General features: G+C 45.1%; 1 protein-coding gene across 5 annotated transcripts in view; it reads right to left on the bottom strand.

Annotated features, from left to right (window-relative positions):
• Positions 1-12,586, bottom strand: part of ADAM22 (ADAM metallopeptidase domain 22) — a 139,362-nt gene extending 126,776 nt beyond the window's left edge. For all 5 annotated transcript variants that reach the window (XM_086742245.1, XM_086742246.1, XM_086742247.1 and 2 more), the window contains exons 1-2: positions 12,492-12,586; positions 12,201-12,364 (exon numbers count right to left, since the gene is read on the bottom strand). In XM_086742245.1, the coding sequence (XP_086598371.1) occupies positions 12,201-12,364; positions 12,492-12,549 (222 nt within the window). In that variant the 5' untranslated portion in view covers positions 12,550-12,586. The remainder of the gene's footprint in view (positions 1-12,200; positions 12,365-12,491) is intronic.
• Between the last annotated feature and the right edge of the window lie 3,640 nt (positions 12,587-16,226).

The following is a 16,226-nucleotide window of genomic DNA, read 5'->3' as shown; positions in this document are numbered from 1 at the left end:
GCAAAATCTCAAAATCTCTTTTCCACTTTCCCTAGCATCCTCAAAATATTTATAGGCACTCATTTACTATATTAATCATCGTTACTTGTCATTCCTCATGCAAGCTCTCTTTTTATCCATTGCATAAATCTAAATGTCTATGGGGCTTTCTTTAGGGGAGCTGGGGAAAAAAAAAGTTATTTCATGAAAATACTGCAAAACAGAATTATGGTTTGATGAAAAGGCTTTTTCCAGCTGCCTCTTTGGGGTACATTTAGTAAACAACTCATCTATTCTGAGGAAAAGCTAGAAATAAGAAAAGACTTTAAGAGGTCCATGTCCATTTTTGAATGCTGGACCGCATATCTGTTCTCCCTGCCAAATGAGGGTGGGGCAGAGGGATCGCTAAACACCATCAGTTGGAGCGTGGTGCCATCATCCAGTTCACTTTCACCAGCTCTCAGCTGATGAAGATCTTGACAAAGTCATAAATATGACCTAAAATAGCTTTTGTCCACATAAACATCATAGTATCAATGAAATCAGTCAGGAGCAAGGACTGCTTGTACCTCTAAAATGCCAGTCTATTCTTCTCAATAGTTAAAAAAAAAACCCAACTCTTATTATTTATTTGCAGTTTTGAAATCAGAGGCTGTTTGAATTTACTCAGTAAAGTAAAAGGTGTCCCCAGAAATATGGATGAGGGGAGCAGCACCAGGAAAAAGCAGGCCTGAGCACAAGCGGATGCAATGCACTACATGGGCATCGCTACTCCGGATCCGATCCCTGGGTAGCAGCCAGGACCCTTCTGAGGTCCTACAGAGATGCGATGCAGAGCTCTGTTGGACTCTGCTATATCTGCTTGCACATCTCACCCTAGAACTCCACCTGGCAACCCAAAACCATGGGAATATTTGAAGAGTTGCAACAGACTGACTAAGAAAAAAAAATAATTCTTATTTTCCCCTGAAAACTTCTCTTCTTATTCCTTCCTCGCCTCTACTACATCTTTCTCAAAAATTCACCCAAGGTTAAATGACAGAGCAATGAAGACAGGAAAACTATCGGGCTGTCACTGCTAGCAAATTTAGCATGAACTACCATTTGATCTCACAGATCTAAAAGGACAAATTTAAGTAACTGAACGGGCAAGATGCTGCTTCCCAAGAGGGAATATAACATGTTTCCAGCACCAGAAAAACCCTGTGGTACCAGATCCTCTACTCACTGTGCTTTCATGTATAGAGGATGATGTTAATTTGACTTTAAGAAAATTATTGTTACAATGTTTGATTTCCTATGAGACTAATTACTGCAACTTCTGTTGTGAAAGTTTTCATAGCCCAGTGAAAGGAAGAACTGCAAGAACTTTTGGGAAGCCATACTCCTTTTTTATCTTCCTTTTTCTGAAAGGGAAGCAGCAAAGATTCATGTATAAAAGGTCACGTTTAACTAATGTACAAGAGGTCTTAGGTATATCAACATCAGGGCAAAACTAGAAAAATTGGTGACTGCTCAACCTCATGTTTTCAAAATGCATTTGACAAGGTTCTTCATCAAAGACTAATGACTGGGAAAAGTATGATAAAATAGGTTATTACATGGGTGATTAATGAAGTACTGGGTTACAAATAGAAAATGAAGGAAAGTCATGAATGAAAACTTGTAAAGTTCAGAATGTCTTCCTGTCATGATTCATAGAAAAACTTTGATGACTGTTGACGATTACACTTCTAAAACCAAGACTGGGCAAACAGAGAGACACAGGGACACCACAGTTTCCACTGCCTCCCACAGCAACTGCAGGTTTCAGAGGGTCAGAAATAACATGAATAGCAATGCTAGATACAACAACAGTAGAGCAACATGTTCCATCTACCTCACCAGATGCTACAGGACTTGACTGTGCAACTAGATGGTGAACCTACTTCCTTGTGAAGAACCACGAGGTCAGAGGAAAGGACTCAAACAAAGAAAATCCCTCTTCAACGAAAGACCCCCCCCTCTCCCAGGGATGCCTGGCAGCTTGCAGTGGGCAGATCCCAAATGAGCCACTACTCGTGCACAGCTGCACCGTGAGAGGCAAACAATCAACGTGCAACACATCTGCGGGGCGAGAGAACACAAAACAAGGGCAGCAGTGCGCACACTAGAGGCAGTCCTTGAGAATGAACCCATCTGGATCACTGTGTCATGCAGCTGTAGAAAGGACTATTGTCTCAAGGACACTATTTAGGCAAGAAGGAAAGCTCAACGAATCTAACAGTCAAGAGGTGTGAAGGCACTTCCCTTGCTGAAGCAGATGGCGCCTTGAGGTCATTTTTAGCTGCATGTTTTCCAAGCTCTGAAAGGAATCAATAATGTTTAGAGAAAGGCCCCCTTTTCAGCATCTCTTGTAGGCTTCAGAAAAGAAGGAACAGAGTTCCACTACCAGAGGAATCTACAAAACCCCTTCATCAACACCGCCTTTATGTTACAAATAAAGCATTCAAACATAACAAAAAGAGTGCACACTAACTTTGCTCCTTTAGGCAACAAGTATCAGTGACCAAAACATTTTTCAGCAACACAATGGCATATTCCAAACATTCTGAACTGGTCTTACATACCAAAAAGATTAGCTCTTCCCACCAGAAGTAAAAAGCACTCTTTCACACCTAGAGCCCACCAACATAGCTAGCTTTTCCCGTAAATGGTTCTGGGGAAACAGGAGAAGGTTTACTAACATTTGTCAGCACCACAGGCTAAGAAGAGCTTGACGAAACTTGCTGACTCTTCGGCCTTGCCAATACATTGCTCAATCAGCTCCAATGATAAGACTTTTTAAATATGACTCACTCTCTATGTTCAAGTATCAAAGTCCTGCTTAAAGTTGAAAAGCGCAACAAAAGCACAGTTCAAAACTCCTTTTCCTCTTGATACAGCCTAGGAGATCAAAATGAATCAACATTTTCACTGTATACATTTTCTGAAATAGCTGATGGATTTTTTTTCATTCCCACAGAATTTCAGGGGCTGCAATACTCTAAGGAGACATTTCTGGAACAGATCGTGTTCCTACACACTGCTATTCTTCTGGGCAATTTTTGAGCTGCAAGTCAGGGCTGTAGCCTCCACACTGACATACATCACACTTTCAGAATTAAGGCACCATTAAAAGGCATCTACTTACATAAACTTTTTCTAAACCTTGTATTAATACTACATGCTGAAATATGCTTTTTCTAAAGAATGGTCAATTGCTACAGTCTTCTGGTCTGGGAAAATTCATTTCCTTAAAAAAAAAAAAAAAAAAAAAAAGAAGAAGAAGAAGAGAGAGAGATTGTAGAGTGAATCTGGTGTAGGTAGACAAATCAGAGCTGGTCAAATTACTAGAGGAATCACCAGATTTCACTGTCTGACGGCAAATGCCCAGCAGCAGTGGCATGCTTCTTAACTTTCTTTAACTTTACCCAATTTTCAGGTTGGACTCCTACTGATGTTGTTAAACAGCTCTACATCATTTGACATTTTCTATGATTTCACATAGTCACATCTTTAACTTCAGGTGACGCTGGCTTTTCACTTGAACTTATCCAACCAGCCAACACCCTTTGTAGAAGCCTGGTGGAACCCATACTGTCCATGTGCTCAGCATTCCCCTGCAGCTCTTCAGCCACCTTTGCTGCTAAACACTCACACAATAATGTTTCTGGGAAAAAAAAACATGAGCTTCCCCTCCTTCCCTTTAGTTATCCCACTAAAGTATTAAAAAGCTTGCACAGATGTAATCTTCCGTGTGCAAAGCTCTCCTCTGCACTGAGCGTACCTCCATCTGAAGAGACAGACATGGTTCCATGCTTGGCTGTCACTCAGCACAGTTGCTGCTGCATGGTTCATCCCTGCAGCAATGATGTCTCCTCCTCAGATTAATGCAAATCTTGCAATGGCTTCAGAGGAGTACTATAAGGGAGCACCTGCGGCTCTGAAGAGCAAAACTTCATCTGACAGGCACTCCGAAAGACATCTCCTCAGAACAGCATATCCATACACTACGCAGGAGGCCACTGGCAAGCCAAAGGGAAGGAGATGAGTAGAAGGGCTCAGACGGCTTTATTATCTAAAAGTTTTCCACAGACAATCATAGCAAATTTGATGTAGTTTAAAATAAAGAGGTCAAAACTAGAGAGAAGAGAGTCAGTATGGGAGTCACAGTCATTTTTGGAAATACACCTGTTATAGTTAACGTGCAGGAAGCCCTGTTTCTAGAAAATACAATACCGAAAAAAAAAGACTATTTAGGAACCAAAAAACTGAACCACATCAGTAGATGAATGAGGAAGAGATACTGCATAAGAAGACACCACAATCTAGTGTCCAAGAGGGGCAGGGTTGATCTTCTGATTGTACCGGACCTCACCCTCCACACCCACCGTTATCCAGACTCAGAGAACAGACATGGACCTAGCTGGCAACAACATCATCTGGGAACAAGCCAGTGATCCTCTTCCCTTGAAGCAGAAGGGCAGTCTACCAAGGAGGAGAAGTGGCTTTGGCTCAGTCCCATGGGAGTTGAAGACAAGGATCCCCGTCCTCTCAAAGGACAGAAATCTGGCGGGAGGCAGCCACAGTAAGTGGAAGGATCACAAACCTCAGCAGAGCTGACATGGGAGGGAAAAGCACTGAGAGCCAGGCAGAAGGACCCAAAATTCAGAGAGCTGAACATCATCAGGCTTTTGAAGGTTTTACAGAGTTCGATTGACCTTTAAGCAGTGTTTGACAGGAAAACTGCAGTAACATTTTAACAAGCAGAGCCCTAAGAAAAGTTGTTAGTCTTGAGTCACTTAAAGACTGGTATAACTATTGAGAAGACTACAAAGGGGACCTGAAGTATCAGAATAATGTTACAATACCCTGGTTACCCGGGACGTGGAGAAGGCTAAGGTACTCATTGACTTTTCTGCCTCAGTCTTCACTGATAAGGGCTCTTGTCTCACCATCCAAGCTGTAGAAGGCACAAGCAGGGACTGCGAGGATGAAGAACCACCCACTGTACTCGAAGAGCAGGTTCGGGAACATCTGAGGAACTTGAAGGTGCACAAGACCGTGGTACCTGACGAGATCCATCCGCAGGTCCTGAGGGAACTGGCGGATGAAGTTGCCAAGCCACTGGCCATTGTATTTGAGAAGTCGTGGCGGTCTGGTGAGGTCCCCGATGACTGGAAGAAAGGGAACATAACCCCAATTTTTAAAAAGGGGAATAAGGAAGACCCGGGTAACTACAGGCCGGTCAGCCTCACCTCTGTGCCTGGCAAGGTCATGGAGCAGATTCTCCTGGAAACCATGCTAAGGCACATGGAGAGCAAGGAGGTGGTTGGTGACAGCCAACATGGTTTCACCAAGGGCAGATCGTGACTGACCAATTTGGTGGCCTTCTATGACGGGGTAACAGCATCGGTGGACAAGGGACGAGCAACTGACATCATCTACCTGGACTTATGCAAAGCTTTTGACACTGTCCTGCATGATATCCTTCTCTCTAAACTAGAGAGACATAGGTTTGATGGACGGACCACTCGGTGGAAAAGGAGTTGGCTGGATGGCCGCACTCAGAGAGTGGTGGTCAACGGCTCGATGTCCAAGTGGAGACCAGTCACAAGTGGCGTCCCTCAGGGGTCCGTGTTAGGCCCAGCCCTGCTCAACATCTTTGTCGGTGACATGGACAGTGGGATAGAGTGCACCCTCAGCAAGTTCGCCGACGACACCAAGCTGTGTGGTGCCGTCGATACGCTGGAGGGGAGGGATGCCATCCAGAGGGACCTTGACAGGCTGGAGAGGTGGGCCCGTGCCAACCTCATGAAGTTCAACCAGGCCAAGTGCAAGGTCCTGCACCCGGGTGGTGGCAATCCCAGGCACAAATACAGGCTGGGCGGAGAATGGATTGAGAGCAGCCCTGAGGAGAAGGACTTGGGAGTGCTGGTGGATGAGAAGCTCAACATGAGCAGGCAATGTGCCCTTACAGCCCAGGAGGCCAACCGCATCCTGGGCTGCATCAAGAGAAGCATGGCCAGCAGGCCGAGGGAGGTGATTCTCCCCCTCTACTCTGCCCTGGTGAGACCCCACCTGGAGTACTGTGTCCAGTTCTGGAGCCCCCAACATAAGGACATGGACCAGTTGGAGAAAGTCCAGAGGAGGGCCACGAGCACCTTTCCTATGAGGACAGGCTGAGAGAGTTGGGGCTGTTCAGCCTGGAGAAGAGGAGGCTCCTTGGAGACCTGATAGCGGTCTTCCAGTACCTCAAGGGGGCCTACAAGAAAGATGGGGAGAGGCTGTTCAGTAGGGCCTGTTGTGATAGGACAAGGGGTAATGGTTTTAAAATACAGGGGGGTAGATTTAGATTGGATATTAAGAAAAAAATTTTTACAATGAGAGTTGTAGAACACTGGAACAGGTTGCCCAGAGAGGTGGTGGAAGCCCCACCCCTGGAAACCTTCAAGGTCAGGCTGGATGAGGCTCTGAGCAACCTGATCTAGTTGGGGATGTCCCTGCTCCTTGCAGGGGGGTTGGAGTAGATGGCCTTTGAAGGTCCCTTCCAACTCTAACCATTCTATGATTCTATGAATACCAGATCTACCACAACAGTGCTACACGTACACTTGTAATGCTCTTGTGGCAAATGTTTTACAATGAATGTTAATTTCCTCTGTAGTTCCTCCATAATTTGGGCAGATCTCCACAAAATTTATCATGACACTACTTGGAACGCAACACGCTTCTGCATCATGAATGCATTACAGCATATCATTAGCCACAACAAGGGTCCCAAAACAGGTATCCTCAGTAAAACAGTGGCAGAAAGAATCCTCAGTTTGATCCTGCACTCGGGTGCATCAACACAGATCAGGAGTGAATGTAGATATTGATTACCACAGCTGGAAAGCCATCACTTTCGGAATATCTCTCTTTTCAGCTCTGCTGTGGGACAAGCAAGAGAAGATACCACAAACCAAAGATTTCCCATGCAGCCCTTTTACCCAGACTAGGATTTTCAAATATACCTATGTCTTCTAATCACCCCTTAAAATCTGAGTCCTGATACATTTCTCCAGCATGAACTCTGGAGCATCAGCTGCTAGAGGTTTTTTGCTGGGTGACTTTTTGGGCACATTCATTTACATTACATCAGTCACAACAAATCTCATTGTCAAGTAGGGAAAGACTTTCCCTGAAATGAGCTTGCAAAGAAGGATAAATTAGAAATTTGAAATATTACTTGGCTATAAAATACCAAAACATGCTATGAATATATATAGTTTATAAAAAGGTGTATCTGAAACTCCCTCCTGCATTAGAAATCAATGGGCACTCTCAATGCCCTCAAAGCAAGCAGCAATCTATAGCCAAGTTTGGCTTTCAGCACTTTTTTTCCTCTTCAGGAAGGCAGGACCTGTATCAAGAGTATTGATATTTTAACTATCATCCACATATTCATTAAAAAAAGAGTATTGTTAGGTTAGTGAAGTTTCTTATCCTTACATGACTATTGCAGAACTGCATATATTGAGCATACAGTGAATTATCAAACACATTTTAACAAATGCCTTACAAACCTTAAGGGAAGAGGGAAAGGGGGCAACAAGGCAGGAAGAAAACCAAATGCATGTTCCTATTGCTCACTACAGCCTCAGTTCAAGTTTAGCCTCCTCCCCCTTTGGTTTTGTGATAGGTTGATCAAAAATTATGCCTAAGTTTCACCAAAAGACAGCAGTCATTTGATTAAGTGGGTAGGAAAGAATTTTTTAAATTGAGCGATTTCTCATGACACTTCTCTTTCAAACAGTCATCATCCATCAGTCCCAAAATCTAGAGCTGTTTTATAAACCCTTCAACAGTCAGAACTCATTTTTTAACCCCAAAAAAATTACAAATTGTTTGAGCTACCCAACACGGAAACCTATAATACTGACAAAAGTTGACAGCATCAGAACAGAAAGCAAGAATGTTCACAACAAAGTCAGCAGTTTCAGAAGCACTTGCAAGGAACACAGATATCCTGTTCGAAGACTAGAGCGAGAGGCCAAGAAGTCAGAGAATCCAATAGCAAAGACTAGGCAACACCTGAATAACTAATAAAGGTTTCAACTCCAAGTGCAAGCAGAGCCACGCAAGCTCAGCATGACAGAGCAGAGCTTCTTAGCAATCGATCATTAGCAATAGGAAGTTATTTAAGAAATTTGTAAGCCGTGCTTTCAAATTGATGTATGGAGTTGTATCGTTTGGTCACAATCAATTCAGAAATGCAGACAAATAAAGACCAAAAAAAATCTGAAGACAAATAAATACTTTGCTGAAAACTACTGAGTCACTCTGGACTACAAACAACACATACCCCTGCCTCCAGACAGAGTCCAGTCCTGGAGCCCCTTCATGCCAGGCTCCCTACGACCAGGTCAGCCCTTTTACTCACTCTGAAGGAATCCAATGTACCTTCATGAGTAAGTGAAAAACAGCCTGAGAAATAGAAGTTGCTATACTATTCATGTTTTGCACAGCCAGCAGAGATGAGTGAACCTACGTCCATAGCACATCACTGAGTCAGGACCTTGTCCCCACCAAAAATCGTAGCAAATCTCCCAAATTTCCGTATCAACACCTAGATGTACCAAAAATAAAATGAAAGACACAAGATGAATAATGTTGTCCCTCAGACTGTGTGTGGTTATTAGCATGACCATGAAGTGCTGGACTCAAGGAGAACTGAGACCCTTCTTCACTGGCATTGAGTGGCAGTCTCCAACTGAGAGCAAGATCACTATTAAGTTACACTTGGGCTTGAGGGAAGGCATGTGTTGATGGAAGGCACATATTCTCACCTCCAGCTGGAAAACGAATCTCATCTTCACAACCAGAACATCTGATCCACTGAAAATCACTAAGAAAAAGGTCCTCCAAATCAGGAGCTGATGTAGAATACAAACTCAAGTTTGTGAAGGCATACTTTGTGCTTTGTTTTGCTCTCCTTCACAGGTGGAAGAAAAAACACAGGCAGTGGGGAAGAATGCTTACACGTTCACACATTTTAATGAAGAATATGCCTGCACAGTATTGACTAAAGGAAAGTATTAAGGAACTTGTGATTTCCCAAGTGCTTCTTACAATACCAAAATATGGCTCAAGGCATGAAGTTAAAAGGTTTCTTATAAAAGTCCACAGTAGGAACTTACTTTTTTTTTAAATACAAAAATCTTAGCTTAGCCCTCACTGAATGCCCCTGCTTATAGAAGACATTCATCTTTGTACGAGGCTTATTTATGGAACAGTAAGTTAAATGTCCATTGCTGGGATCCTGGATTGCATTAATGATGCAACGTGAGCATGCTGATGCTGTTTCTTAAGCAATTACACTCTGGGTTTCTAGGATGAGTATACAGACTATGTCCTTTACTACTTAATAGTAAAGCATGCATGTAAAGAAGCCACTCAATAGTTACAGCAATGGCCCAAAAAATTCAAAACAAAGAAATCAAAGGAGGTTGCTAGAGAAAAATTTCAACAGATGCTGAAAAAAACCATAGATCTTTAGAAATCTGCCAACCATCACTTCCCAGTCACTCTGCCTTCAATTCCCTTCTTTCACCTCCTCTACTCATATTACACTCCTCTGGCTCAACTCCATTACAAGCTTGTTCTGAACCTCCTGATCTGCAAAGGCCACATTTTTATTCTGCTTTCCCCTGAACGACCATCTTCATTTCCTTTTGTGCAATTCCAAACTCAGGCTTGCATCCGTCTTGCACAACCTCTGCCCTTTCTGCAGCTAAAGCTTTCATCCAGGAATTAAAGGAATCCGATCCGATTTAATGTGACTTCCTTCTCTCCAGCTTATCTCTCTCTCTCTCTCCTTTTATCTTTATCCTATTCAAAACACAATTACATCGTTCCACATTAATTCAACAGCAACATCCTCGTCCTCTGCCTGCACCATCCCATTCAGGTATCTTCGCTTTTCTAGACACAGCTGCTTGTCCTTCAGCCATCAGGGATTCCTCCTTAATGCTTCAACCTCCTCCAAGAAGCATCCTCCCTAAACCAATCCACAGGGCCATTAGCTTTGGTTTGAAATCTCTATTCAAGACCAGTTTTTCTAACTCTGATACACAGCTGTTCAAAGACTACTAGCAACAGATAGAACACGGCATGAAGACAGTCAGAGTATATTTAGTCATAAAACAAACTAATACATACGAAAATTTTCTTGACAGAGAGTGCACCTCTGTTCCCCTACCCTATATGCCACTGATCTTGTACTGTTAACTCTTCAGGTCATGCACGGGTGTCTCTTCTTGCTTGAGGAGAATCCAGCACTTCGTATCTTTACACTTCATGTTACTTTTACCAGTCACCCAAAAGCAACCACAAAAGTCAACTCAGCTAGCCCATAACTTTGATAAGCATTCTGGCAGAGGTAAGTGTGTTGGGTTTTTTTATGGGACACTAGACTTTAAGAGTCAGGACATGAAATCACGCAACCGAAACAGTTAACGCTATTACTGCAAAACCACCTTCCTAAATGCAGCTTCTACAAAACTTCAGTTAAGCAAAGGCAGCCACGCTGCTGGTCCATTACTGCCGAGCTGACTCAGGTCCCTGGGCGACAGGTACAGCGTCCTGCAATTAAGATGTAACCATGCCCTGTACGAGAAGCACAAAAAAATCGGTACAGCTCCACTCCCCTTGGCCAACTTTTGCCCTCTAATTTTCTTCCTCCAAATCACTGCCAGCTCCCGCGTCCTTTAGTGGGGTATCAACCATCAGACACGATGGGAGAGGCTGCGGGTATTCTAAGCAGCAGAGGGAAACTTCTTGATCTGGAGGAAAAGTTGTCGCACACAAAGCTTTACACCTGTAAGCTCAGTTTAGCTGTGGAGACTGCTGTGAAAGGAATGCATTTAACCCTTTTTAACCCACTAATGCTACTTCTTTTCTGGCTGGAGTAACGTTAATACTTAACTAAATGAGGATGACTTGAAAATTTTTTAGGAGAGTAAGATTTGGTGAATAAAAGTTGAGACATTCAGGAAAAAAAAACAAACAACATTTATTAATGGTTTGTTCTGTAAGACCAGTATCTGAATCCTAATACTAGAGCCAAATGCAACCATTACTGCTTTTATGCAGACATATCACAAAGTGTTTGAACTTGTGAGTATCCAAGGGTCTTCAAAGAATCCTGAAATGCTGAGAGGATTTGTTTTTTCGTTAAGCAAAGGACCCATTTTGGAACTTCTAGAATCCTATTTTATTGTACTGTAAATATGGCCTTTACATCTGAAAAATCTTTACATAGATTAAGTTACATTCAGAGGCAAACAAATAGAGACTGTTTATTATTTAACTATGCAAAAAGAATGCAAGCTCTCAGTGTTTATACTATACAGATTACAAAAAATAAATCTGAGACAGTTTTTTTCAGCTATTTTGTTTCTTAAATGGACAGTAGTCAATTGGAAAAGGAGGAAACAGAGGCCTGCGACTCATCTTGGATGTCAGCAGTTACCTCAAATGCACAAATTTTTAATGTACTTCAACTATGACAGCACAGACTCAGTGATTGTTTTTTCCCCTTTAGATGTAACAGCCATGCACCACCTCAAATATGATGCTTCATGATCAAGCTTAAAATCATTGTATTTTAATGCAAATTGACGTAGTTATTTGTTAAAGGCTGCAGGGATTGGTCTTCATAGAACAGAAATTTGAAGACATCCCCCCATTTGGGTAGTAACGTGAAAGCTGAATCGCAACATTAAGTTCACATGCTGTATTTCAAGCAATTCCAGTTTCTATTTTTAAAAATACATCTGAGCCCGCAGAACACAAACCCACCCTGCCCTCTCCTCAGCCAGAAACCCAAATTCAGCTGCACCGTTTCCACCCCAGCTGCCGCAAAGGCACTGCAACTTTCCTCCCGCCGCTCTCCCAGCCCACCGGCCGCCGCGGGCAGCGGCTGCGCCTGCCCGGAGCCCCCGCGCAGGGGCCGGGGGAGGGAATTCACCGGCACCGGGACCATTTTAACTCATCCGGGCGGCTGCTGCGGTAGGACCGGCGTTCCCAGCGCTCCTTTGGGGAAAGCCAGCCGCGCCTTTCACCCCGCAACCCCATTAAGCACACGCGGCGGGGGGGAGGGTTGCGGGTGAGACGCGACACCGCCGCTGCCATGGGCCCTCCCGCCCGGCGCCTACCTGTGCCCGCGCCGCGCCGCTCCGCACCCGCGTGCTCAGCGCCGGCCGCCGCTCCCCGCCGCCGCCCGCAACCAGCCGCAGGGGCCTGATGCTCTCCCGCTCGACGAAGCGGCTCTCGCCCCGCCGCCCCGCTGTCGCTGCCGTCGCCGCCGGCCCGGCGCCTCCTGGGCAGGGGAGAGAGGCACCCGTCAACCTGGCTGCTGGAGCAGCGGCTCCGTTTCCGCGGGGCTCCCGCAGCGGCCCTCACCGCGGCATCCCCCCCCACACCTTCCCACAGCGCCCGCGGCTCACCTGGGGCAGCGGGCAGGGCGCAGAGCACCAGGGAGAAGAGGCAGGCGGCAGCCCGCATGGCGCTGCCCGCCGCCCCGCTCGCCGCCGACTGCCGCCCCGGCTTCCGCCGCCCTGCGCCTGCACGGGGGGGTGCGGGGAGCGGGCGGGGGGGGGGGGCTGCGGGGCCGCGGGGCCGGGGCTGCTGAGCTCCGCCCCGCTGCCGCCGCGCCGAACCCCCCCCCCCCGCTCCCCGCGAGGGAAGGAGATGGCGAGAGCCGGCGAGCCTCCCTCCCCGTAGAGCCCGCTCGGAAGAGGGAAGTGCTGGGAAATGTAGTCGTTCGCCGAGGCGTGAGGGACCGGTGCGAGCCCGGAGGGGAAACCCCAGAGGTAGGGGAACCTGCGCAGCTGCCCCGGGGCTGAGGGAACCCCAACTGCAAAACTCGCCCGGGCCGGCACTGCCCCCACCAGCCCCTCTCTCTTCCTCGCGTGTCCCTTTCCAGAGCAAACCTCCATTTCCTTCCCTCCTTTCTTAAATTTCCACTCCCGCCGCACCGTCCGTCAGTACTGTCCGTCTCGCCCCTCTTAACTACCTTTCCGTCTGATAAACGGGACAGAAGTGGCAGTTGTCTAAGGCAGCCCTTCCCCCGTGGGTGCCCGAAGTGGCGGTGGGAAGGACGCCGTGGCACGCAGATGAGGGGAGCGGAGCCGAGCGAGGAGGAAGGATGCGGGAGCAGCGCAGAGGCAGGTGCAGCTCGCAGTTCACCCACGCAAGAGAATAGGAGGTCAAACTACCCACGGCAAGGTTCTGCATCGGTTACAAGCGTGTAACAAAGAGCGGGCATCACCGTAGAGGGCCCTGAAAGCTGCTGCCCGTTATAGGCTGGAAGATGAAAACAACAACAGGAGTGAAAATCTTCATTTTCAACATCTTAAAGCCATTATGCAGATCAATATTAATTGCATTGCTTGCACTGACAACAGTCGGGACACCTGGCACCTCCTTTTCTGCCCTTGCAGCGTTTCAGCCCTCCAGGCTGCCTTCCCTGGGCTCCCCACGGGAGAGACCCCACTCAAGGCACTGCAGCTTTGCTGCTGCCAGACTCCCCCAGGGAAGGCCAGGGCCACCGGCCTGGTTTTCCTGTAGCTCTCAGCTTACTTAACAGCGACTGTCTTGTTACGGGAAGCTACTGGAGGGTAGCTGGAGGAAATTCAGTTTCCCACAGTTAGTTCCCGGGATATAAAAATGCTGACAAAATTATGGTTCAACAAGCTGAGGATGGGAGCAGCACGGGCATTTTAAGGGATCGATGTTGCGTCTAGAAATATAGATCAACTTTGAGGAGAAAGTGGCTAGTAAGTTTTGCTCTGTCCTGCTTACACTGCAGTCATACACTACAGGAAAGACAGAATATTACCCCAAAATATCCTTTAAATCCTTGAGCTGCTGCTGAAACAGTGCACAATTAGCTCAGGAAACTGCTGCGGGGTATTAAAAGGACCATGACTGGGGTGGGCAAAGAAAATCAGAAAGTGCTATTTATAGAGAGAAAAATCAGTACTATAATATGATGTTTCAATCTTTTTTCTTTTCGAAAATCATAAATCCTTACAATTTCAGGCTGCAGCCAACCTCTACAGTTATTTCAGTTAGACCACACTGTCCACACTGGCATCCTGTTTCACGGCTTCTTGTGTCAGTATTTCAGTGAGAATTCGTGACATGGGGTATGTATTACACGCATTATGCAGTGGATACACAGCACAGTTATAGACTCGTTTCATGGATCAGTACATCATATATTTAATTTTTCTCTTGCCATTACTGTTGTCCAGAAATGCTGAGGGATTTGATGTAGATGTCACACGTGGAAGGTTCACCAACCCAGCACCAGCCAAGGCACAGCTGCTTCAGGCTGTCGACTACAAATGCAGAGTTTTATTGAGTCGGTCGGCTCAGGGGTTGTGGCGAGATATGATGAGAGTAGCTTCATAAATACAGCGCTTTTTTAATATGCCAGCTCTATTTGGGTCAAACTCCTCACTAATTTTAAGAAACATTTTTCAAACTGTTTTTAGAAATACAGCCAACTAATACAAAGGTAAAGGCATTTTTAAAGTATATGTGCTAGAACTGATTAGCCAAGAGAGCTGAAGAAGTTCTTCTGTCCCTCTCCTTGCAAACCTCTTCTTGTTTACATCCTTCTACCATTTGTCTAGGAAAACACTTCTATGATAAATACTGAAGATTGATTCGAAAGAGAAGGCTTAAATAAATTGCAGAAGTTTTCTGTATCACATTAAAGGATCTAAATCATAATGAAGGAAATCCTGATCTGCACATCTGAAGTCTCCTTTTATTGTACACATTGGTTAGAAATGGGTGATTTGACAACCTTAATCTTTCAGAGAAATAATACTTTAATTTACTGATGGCTTTTCCAGGTTCGTTTGAGTAATCAGGCAGAGAACACTGATGTGCTCTTCCTAGTCTTACCTCACTGGATGCTCCTTCACATTGCTCAGGACTGTGTCAGACAGTCCACCTCTGAGCAACGAGCACATTGGGGGCAGATTTTTTTCTTCCAGCAAATCATAGAATCATAGACTATCTCGCATTGGAAGGGACCCATAAGGATCATCAAATCCAATCCCTGCTCCTCGCAGGACTACCTAAAACTAACTCATGTGCCTAAGAGCATTGTTCAGATGCTCCTTGAACTCTGACAGCCTTGGTGCTGTGACCACTTCCCTGGGGAGCCTGTTCCGGTGACTGACCACCCTCTCAGTGAAGAACCTTTTTCTTAATGTCCAATCTGAATTTCCCCTGATGCAGCTTCATCCCATTTCCTCATGTCGTGTCGCTGGTCCCCAGAGATCAGCACCTCTGCCTCCACTGCCCCCCTGGAGGAAGCTGTAGACTTCAATGAGGGCACCCCTCAGCCTTCTCTTCTCTGAGCTGAACAAACCAAGCGACCTCAGCCGCTCCTTGTGAGTCCTGCCCTCCAGACCTTTCGTCATCTTGGTCACCCTCCTCTGGACACACTCTAACAGTTTGATGTCCTTCTTATATTGAGGTGCCCAAAGAAATTGGTGTTTGCAAACCAAGGCCAGCTTTCCAATGTTGATTCTTTTGCCAGTTAACATTTATGTAATTTTATTACACTGAAAATTCAGGCCAATTCTTTTTTTAAAGGAACAATAACAGTTCTACCCAATGTTGCAATGTCTCTTCACCATTTGCCAAACATAACAAGCATATTCTACATGACTATCTGAACCACACTATTGCAGAAAAATGAAGCCTGAAAAACATACGCCAATATTTCAAATGATCAGGGGAAAGTGAAGAAAATGTTATTTATAAGTAGGTATTCAGCTTTTCATTTACCATAGGTATTCCAAACATTAATTTGAATCATAATTTAACACTTAAATTTAACATCTAAGTGTTACTTCTCTCCTTTCCACATAAAATAAGAAAGATACATGGCGTAAACAGCCCTGTTGACATTGTACTTCTAATTTATCTGGGGTATTGTTGTAAATTACCTCCCACTTGTACAACTTAAGCTTTGCTGTAATCACTATGGTAAGTAGTATTGACTGCAATCATGATTTACAGTTTTGCTTAGGCAGTTTTAAAGTTTTAAAGGAATTAGCCTACTTTAAAAAGCTGAAAAAAAGGAACACGTTTTGAAATGCTAAAAAAAACCCCACAAAAATTGCTTTGTATTTTTATAATTTTGATAAAATCTA

Source organism: Chlamydotis macqueenii, chromosome 2, assembly GCF_036417535.1.
Source record: "Chlamydotis macqueenii isolate bChlMac1 chromosome 2, bChlMac1.mat, whole genome shotgun sequence".
Taxonomy (NCBI): Eukaryota; Metazoa; Chordata; class Aves; order Otidiformes; family Otididae; genus Chlamydotis; species Chlamydotis macqueenii.
The sequence above is the reverse complement of the archived record's forward strand: the minus strand, read 5'-3'. Positions and strand labels throughout refer to the sequence as shown.